Raw genomic sequence first — 8,778 nt, forward strand, 5'->3', positions numbered from 1 at the left:
TGCCTCCCGGGAAACCGACGATGACTAAGAGCGAGAGTCCCAGGAATTTCGGATTTTATGCAAAAGAAGTGGGGACGTGACTTCACCAGACAACTGTTGGATTCCCCAGTGACGTCAGGGCATTTCTCTGACAGCATCAGCTGTCACTGGAGGAGCGTCCATGTTTGTTTATGTACTTAAAACACGCGTTTTTGCTCCACTTTCTGCCCCAAATTGCTCCTCAATTGCCCAATTACTGCGGCAATTGAGCATTAGTGTGTGCTCTAGGACAGGTACGGAGTCAGAAAATACACCTGGGCACCGTGTATGCTTTTCCGGTTGACTACAAATTCCACCAGAAAGTTGTTCAAATCCTTGCGACCTCAAAGGATGCACCAGTTGCCCAATAATTCCTCCTCCGAGGCCAGTAGAACAACCTGGACACCTGAAAACTACCTCACAGCCTCAAAACTTAAGGAGCAACTCTATGCTGTGATAATTCTCAATCGGCCCATCCATTTGGACCAGGATTTTGTGATTGAAATGTGGAATTCGGGTAAGTGGAACAATAAATTCAATGTGGCTTTTTCCCCGCTGATTCCTTGGATCGCTCCAGCCCAGTTTCGGCACACCGTTGACGGTGGAACAGACAGATGGTTGACATTCCTGGAGGGCAATCCTGAGGCTAATATCCTCCATCCAGACATGATAACAGGAGATTTTGACTCAGTCAAACCTGACACACTTTCCCACTTCGAGAGCCTCAATTGCGAGGTGATCCGGACACAAGACCAGAATGAGACTGACTTTACCAAGGCCCTGAGACAGCTGGCTCCTCGACTGAGCCTCCGTGGAGTGGAAACTGTCATTGTCCTGGCAGATACATCGGGGAGATTGGATCAAATTATGGCTAACATAAATACACTTTTCAAAGCCCAGAACTTTGCTCCTGACCTCAAAATCTTCATAATGTCAAGCAATTCTCTCAGTTGGCTCCTGCCACCCGGACATCACACCATCGACATCCCTCCCAATGTCCTGGAACAGAAAGTCTGGTGCTCTCTCATCCCAATTGGTCACAAATGCGTTCTGAGCACGAGAGGACTCAAGTGGGACATGACTAACAAGACTACCCAGTTTGGTGGCCTTGTCAGCACTTCCAACACTTACAGTGGCTCCCCAGCCGTGGACATTACCACTGGGGATCATGTCCTCTGGTGCATGGGCACCAGAAAGGAAAAGGACTAGCGAATGTCTTGAGTTCCTCTCCTGCAACACTGTCTCTTTTAGCATAGATTCCGTCTAAGAAATGACACACTGTAATAGCTTTTTAGCCTGTTTTTGCTTGTTGAGAATAAATTTTAAGTAGGGAAGTTGGGCAGTTTTTCTGGGGATTATAGAGACCACGTGGCTTGAAGGTTAGAGTTTGGAAATTTGCGCCAAGATTAGATAGAGAGAATAGGGGAGACCGGGGCTAATTAACTTAGGTGGCTACAACGTCCTTTTAATTTAAGAGACCTCCTCCACTACTTCTATTGCTTTTCTGGGGCGACTTCGTCAGTTAAATCAGCATTTGTCGTAACTTCATTTTTGCGATTTTGGGATATATACATATTTAGAATCGGCGTAATTTTGTTTTTTAACACTTCGTAGAACGCTAACTAAAAGTGTCACGGAAGGACCAAGTGGCAGCCGCTGCCATTTGTCGAATTTTACATAATATTTTGATATTTTTACTTATATTTAAACACTCGAAGCTTTAGTCAGTTCTTTTCTGGTGTCTGAACCAGAAATTTCATCTCATTGGGTACTGTATCTAAAGATTTTTAACCATTCGATGTTTTCATCTTTATCAGAATCATGGAGTCAGGGAAAGTGGTGTGCCTTTTAATACGGCAGCCTTTGAATTTTTAATTTTTCTCTTATTTTTCAAAGGAAAAATTCTACTTTATAAACAATAGTTAATACTACAGTAGACTCTTCGATATCCGGCTAACTGGGGGACAAAATGACATTTAGGTTTTTTGAATGATCAACAGTTTTTCTATTTTGTGCAGTGTGAATTTATTTTCTGTCTGACAAAGAAAAAGAGAATTTTCTTCATGGTGTGCTTATGTTTCATTTTTTATCACAATTATGTATTAAAAACTTCGATACAATGTTAATAATACTTTAATTCACTCTGGACAAACTTCATGTTTAGTGAAAATAATTTTGAATATACAGTGCCCGCTTCGTAATCCGGATGATTGGGAGACAATTTGACAGATGTCCGCTTCGTAATCCGGATGGATTTTTTGAATTTGTTCAACGTCTTGAAAATATTGAGGTGTATGTGTAAGTTGAAGGTGCATTATGATTGTGAATTGTGAGCAAAGAAGAGAATAAACTAGACAGTGCATGGGAGTGGACGTCTTTTATTAATTGGGCTCCCAAAAATCCCCAAGTCCCAACACTTCATGGCGATCCTGCCACATCTGGAGACTAGTGTATGGTGAAAAAAAAGGATAAATAGTGAAAAAATAAATTATGGACAAAAAATAATCAAAACAAGTAAAAGAAAAGTTTTAAAGAAAAAGTGAAAACGTGTAAATTTTAACAAAGAGGAAAATGATAGCCTGCACCGGACGTTACCATCGCAGAAGAATTCAGCTCCAGGATGATGTAGTGGAAGCAGAAGTTAAACCGCAAACCTGCAGTACCAAGGATCAAGCAACGGAGATAGCCCAGCATCTGAATTTAAGTTATATTGAGATTGCTCTCACAACACTTTTAACTCTTATAGCAGTCTACGTGATTTGGAAGTTGCTGGAAAAGGGATATAACAAGTGGAAAATGAGCATCGAAAGATCTGCCAGACTCCGACAGATGGGACTTGAATTGGACCAACGTCAACGATCGAATTTAAACGTGGCAAATTCTGAGCCATAAGCCAGCATGGGTCAGTAGCGGTCATCGCGAAAGGTGCAAAGTACAGTGAACATCATCATTGCTGAGACATCAATTAATACAGCCCAAGCAACACCGCAGCACGTATACCATGGAGGGCACTGATCTTCAATGCAATTGCGTCATCGGACAACAGAAGAAAAGCAACGTCGGAAAATGCAACGCAGCATTTCGGAAGTGAATATGGGTCAACATAAGGAAAAATATGATGACAGATGAGTATATAGATCATAAGTAAACAAAAACAAATGGAACTTAACACAATAGAAGAATTAATTGACTATTTGAGAAAATTTATAAGTAATCTTAAAAAAGATAATCAAGAGAGACGATCGGATTTGAGAGTAAATAAAACTTATCTTGATACGTTAGATGCACTAAGAATTAAAAGAAAGGATATTGAAAAAACAATTGACTTAGAGCGAGACTTAGAAAAATTTGGTCTATTAAAAGAATTCGTAAATGATTGGAAATTAATAAGAGCTCACATTGAAGACAGAATTGAAAACATTATAAAGTCAAAGAAACATAATAAAGATCAACTTACAAGTGAAGGAAATAGTAGACGATTGAGTGAAGAAACACTAGCAAATACAAACGAAAGTAATATTGAGGAAGATCAGTATAATACAGAAGAAAATACAATGTCGAATTTTGATTTAAAAACCGCCTTAAATTTAATTACAAAACTTGACGGAAAGAATGAATCATTAGAAGAATTGATCGGAAATTTAGAGTATTACGATTCAATATTAATTGAAGGGGAGAAACGAAAACTCATAGAGTTTGTTTTAAATCAGCGTCTTTCAAGACAACAACGATTGAAATTACGCTCAACTTATCCTACCGCGAAAGATCTAATAACAGATATTAGGAAATTTTTGTTGCCAACACCAACTCCTCAGGTCTTGAATAGACGTATTACCGTAGCACGCCAAGGGAATAGGTCAATTGCAGATTACGGTAGATACTTAGAGAGATTGCTAGACCAAATGACTTTAGCACAGTCAGGCGCAGAGGAAGAAAATCAAAGAATTATTCGAGAAGTCAATGAACCTAATACCGTAGTTGCCTTTGTCGAAGGATTAAACGATTCAGAAGTAAGAAATGCGGTAAGAGCGCGTAATATTGCGGATTTACGCGAAGCCATACAAACAGCAATTGAACAAGACATGATCCAATCTGGACATCGACATGAAAAAGTATATTACTATAAACGTGGTAGAGGCAATAACCATCGTGGAGGACGAGGTGGTAATAGAGGAAGTCATCGAGGACATGGAAATGGATCACTAGGTAATAATAACGGACATCGTGGTTCTCGAGGTAGTGGAAATCGCGGAGGTTGGAGAAGCTCTAACGGTTATAATAGAGGATCGTACAGTAATAGAGGTCGCGGAAACAATCAAGGATATCAAGGAAATGGGCAAGGATACCAAGACCAGCATGTACATCATGCACAAGCAGATAGAGAGGTAATTTCTGAAGGTCAAGATTCAGGTCAGAACAGTAGACATTTTGAACAAATTGGATTTTTTAATCGTTTCTAATATTGATAATAATTAAAATGGAGTCAATTAAAGGAATTCGCTTAAGAATTAATGGAGAAGTAAGATGTTTGATGATTGATACGGGAGCAAGTATCAGCATCCTAAAGAGAGAAAAAATTCCGATAAATAGTAAGATAGATAGTAGCTATAGGTTAAATATTAATGGAATTATTGGGAATATTAACGTAAAGGGTAGAATAACGGCCGATTTAGAAATTAAGGACATATACGTTAAACACAATTTTATTATCATGGAGAAGTTCATGTCTAATTTCGACGGAATATTAGGAATGGATTTTTTAAGCAGATATAGAGCTGTAGTTGACTACAAAAGTTCAAAGCTATTCATAGAAATAAACGGAAAAGAATATTTCAGCTACTTAATGGATGAAAAAATAAATACAATAACTATTTCGCCAAGATGTCAAGTCATAAAATTTTTCGAAGTTGATGAAACGGATGATTGTGTAGTTGAGGGAGAAGAAATTGTAGAAGGAGTTATGGTAGCTCATACAATAGCAAGACCGATTAATGGAAAAATACCAATAAGGATAATGAACGTTACGTCGGAAGATCGAAGCATTGAGGGATACAAGCCTAAAGTTAAAAAGCTAACAAATTTTCATACTGTGAATTTTTATGGAGAAAACCAGAACGCGAAAAGAGTCGAAGAAGTTCTAAATAAACTTGATTTAAAACATTTAAATTCGGAAGAAAAAGACGAAATTCAGAGAATATGCGGGAAATATTCTGATATATTTTATCTTGAAGGAGATCGATTAACTACTACAAATGTTATGAAACAGGCAATTTATTTAAAACCAAACGCGACACCAGTGTACACTAAGCCTTATAGATTGCCATACTCACAAAAAACCGAGATAAATAGGCAAGTCCAAGAAATGCTAGCTAATGGACAAGCTGAAGAAACTCGAAGTGATTGGTCGAGTCCTTTATTGCTAGTACCGAAGAAAATAGATCGAGACGGTAAACAAAAATTTAGACTTGTAATCGATTATCGCAAAGTAAACGAACGTATTCAGGACGATAAGTTTCCGTTACCGTGCATAACCGATATCTTAGATTCGTTAGGTGGAGCGGTATACTTTTCTCATTTGGATATGTCTCAAGGATATCACCAGGTTCCTTTAGAAGAAAGTTGCAGAAACATAACTGCGTTTAGTACAGATAAAGGGCAGTATCAGTTATGCAGACTGCCCATGGGATTAAAAATTTCCCCTAGCGCTTTCACACGTTTTATGACAGTTGCAATGTCAGGACTAAATTATATTTCATGCTTCATTTATTTAGACGATTTAATAGTTTTCGGTAAAAATTTACAAGAGCATAATAGAAATTTAATAAAAGTTTTTGAAAGGCTGCGACAAACAAATTTAAAATTAAATCCAATCAAGTGTGAATTTTTGTGCAAGCAAATCAATTATTTAGGCCATATGATTAGTAAAGATGGAATTTCGCCAGATTTAACCAAAATTAATACTTTAATTGATTATCCTGTCCCAACGAACTCAAAAGAATGTAAAAGATTTACAGCATTTGCGAATTACTACAGAAGACACATTCCAAATTTTGCGGAGATTGCGAGACCATTACACAGACTTAGTAAAAAATCAGTTGAATTTAAATGGTCATCGGAATGCGAGAATGCATTTAATATCTTAAAACAACGATTAACAACTACACCAGTTCTTGATTTTCCAAATTTTGATCAATCAAACATTTTTACTTTGAGAACCGATGCATCTGGGTACGCATTAGGAGCTGTTTTATCTAATTCAAACGGAAAACCAGTTGCCTACGCAAGCAGAGTATTAAATAAATCAGAATTAAATTATTGCACGATAGAAAAAGAACTTTTGGCTATAGTCTGGGCCACAAAACATTTTAGACCTTACCTATTTGGAAGACATTTTCGAATTTTAACAGACCATAAACCTTTAATTTATTTATTCGGAATGGCAAACCCTTCAAGTCGTCTTATTAAATTTCGATTAGCCATGGAAGAATATGATTTTGAAGTCGAATATGTTAAGGGCGCATCGAATGTTACAGCAGACGCACTTTCACGAATAACAATAGAAAACCTTAAAGATTTGAATAAAAATGTTGTAAATGTAGTAACTCGTAGTATGACAAAGCAAATACGCAAAAATCAAAATCAGAATGACAATAATTTCGAAAGTAATAACGTGGATGAACCAAAAATTGTCGAATTATTAAGCAAACCTCGAAATACACCAGAATTAAAATTGGTTTTTGACACACTGAATGCAAAAGAAAAAGGACAAAAGAAAATAAAAATTATAATGGAAGAAAATATTATATATGTCAAGAGTCTAGAGTCAGATTTAGATTTATATTCAATTCTGAAAGAGCTTGATATATTTTGCAAAACGAGAAATATAGACAAAGTGATATTAAGAAGAAATGAGGAAACACAAGAAATAATAAATAAATTGAAAAATAAGAAGTATCGCGATATATTAAAGACTATAAAGATTATTGTCTTATCAAGTCCTAAAGAAATAAAAGAATTAAAAGAACGATTGATCATACTTAACGATTTTCACATGCTTCCCACAGGAGGTCATGCCGGTATTAGCCGAATGTATAGAACCATGTGTAAAAAGTTCGTATGGAACAATTTGATGGAAGATATTAAAAAATTTGTCAGTAATTGTAAAGCATGTCAGTTGTGCAAACAGTCAAAATATACTAAAGAACCAATGATTTTAACAACTACCCCAAAAACTGTTTTTCAGAGAATTTCACTAGACTTAGTAGGACCTCTTCCTATTGACAGTCATGAAAACAGATACGTCTTAACAATTCAGGATGAATTATCTAAATTTATAGAAGCATATCCGATTAAGAGCAAAGACTCGCTAACTGTTGCAAAAAGCTTTATTCAAAATTTTATTTTACGTTTCGGAATTCCTAGAGAAATATTAACGGATAGAGGTAAAGAATTCACATCTGAATTATTCAAAAATGTTTGTCAAACCTTAAATATTGAAAAATTTCAGTCAGTTGCATATCATCATGAGACTTTAGGAAGTCTTGAAAATACACACAAGAATTTAAATGAATTTCTCAGGATAAGAGTAAAGCCTGATAAGCCTTGGAGTGAATGGATTTCTTTTTGGTGTTTTGCTTTCAATAACACAGTCCACAGTTCTACTAAATATACACCATATGAAATTGTATTTGGACGTAAATGTAATGTACCAAGCAATTTTCCAAATGAAGATGAAGAAGAAATTTTTGGAGACTATGTAAAAGAGTTACAATATAGAGTCAAAGTTGCAGAGAAAGAAGTGATTGAAAATCTTGAAAGATCCAAAGAAGTAAGAAAATCCAAATATGACAAGAAATTGAAGCCAATTACTTATATGCCAAATCAAAAATTGGTTGTGAAAAGAGAAATAGGGAATAAATTAAATCCTATTTACGAAGGTCCATTTGAGATAGTTATAGATTTACATCCTAATGTATTAATTAAGAAAAACAATAAATTAGAATTAATTCATAAGAATAGAACAAAGATCTACAAATCAGATAATTAGAAATAGTAATGGGATTTTTTTTTAGGAAACGATAAGTTATCAATAAGTCGAAAAGCATTTATCAAGATCTTGAACAAAAAAAAAAATAGTAAAATTAACAAAAAATCAAATAAAAACAGAAAAATTCTTCGTCTAGAAGACAAAAATTTTTTTCCCCCTGTTAAGGAGATGAGGTGTATGTGTAAGTTGAAGGTGCATTATGATTGTGAATTGTGAGCAAAGAAGAGAATAAACTAGACAGTGCATGGGAGTGGACGTCTTTTATTAATTGGGCTCCCAAAAATCCCCAAGTCCCAACACTTCAATATAATACAAGGTTTTTTTCCGAGAATTAGAATAAAAGTTTTAAAGAAGTTTAAAAGGACAAAATTAGAGAATTCTATGCTATTATACTTCATTTATTGAACAAAAACTTCACAGGATAATTCATTCTCATTGCTGAACACATATGCATACATAACATCAAAATTATTTTAAAGGTAACCGTCGATAACTCGTCCGGATTACGGCGATCCGGATTAGAGAGCGGGCACTGTATCAACCGCCAGTGTTTGGCAGCCCGACATATCGAAGTGCTGGATATCGAAGAGTCTACTGTATTAACTATTTTCTATTAACTTCGCTTAACAAAATGGATTTTTAGCTTTGGGAAATAAGGAAAAAATTTAAGCATTCAAAAACTGACGCATTCAAAGGCATGTCACTTTTCCCCA

At 35.7% G+C, this 8,778-nt stretch overlaps 2 protein-coding genes across 2 annotated transcripts in view; both read left to right on the forward strand.

The window, feature by feature from the left end:
• LOC129799205 (integrator complex subunit 4) overlaps nucleotides 1-8,778 on the forward strand; it is a 252,861-nt gene that overhangs the window by 202,669 nt on the left and 41,414 nt on the right. The window lies entirely within an intron of this gene.
• On the forward strand, nucleotides 307-1,352 carry LOC129799221 (thiamin pyrophosphokinase 1). The gene is made up of 2 exons (XM_055842916.1): nucleotides 307-535; nucleotides 596-1,352. Exons 1-2 carry the CDS (start codon nucleotides 307-309, stop codon nucleotides 1,225-1,227), a joined length of 861 nt encoding a protein of 286 aa, XP_055698891.1. The 3' UTR covers nucleotides 1,228-1,352.

The sequence above is a fragment of the Phlebotomus papatasi genome, chromosome 1 (assembly GCF_024763615.1).
Source record: "Phlebotomus papatasi isolate M1 chromosome 1, Ppap_2.1, whole genome shotgun sequence".
Lineage (NCBI taxonomy): Eukaryota > Metazoa > Arthropoda > Insecta > Diptera > Psychodidae > Phlebotomus > Phlebotomus papatasi.

What these genes read in the sequence shown, in the direction of transcription:
- LOC129799221 (XM_055842916.1), top strand. Translation starts at nt 307, where the DNA reads ATGCTTTTCCGGTTGACTACAAATTCCACCAGAAAGTTGTTCAAATCC. An exon ending in GATTGAAATGTGGAATTCGG is followed by an intron (nt 536 to 595) that starts GTAAGTGGAACA and finishes GGATCGCTCCAG; the next exon opens with CCCAGTTTCGGCACACCGTT.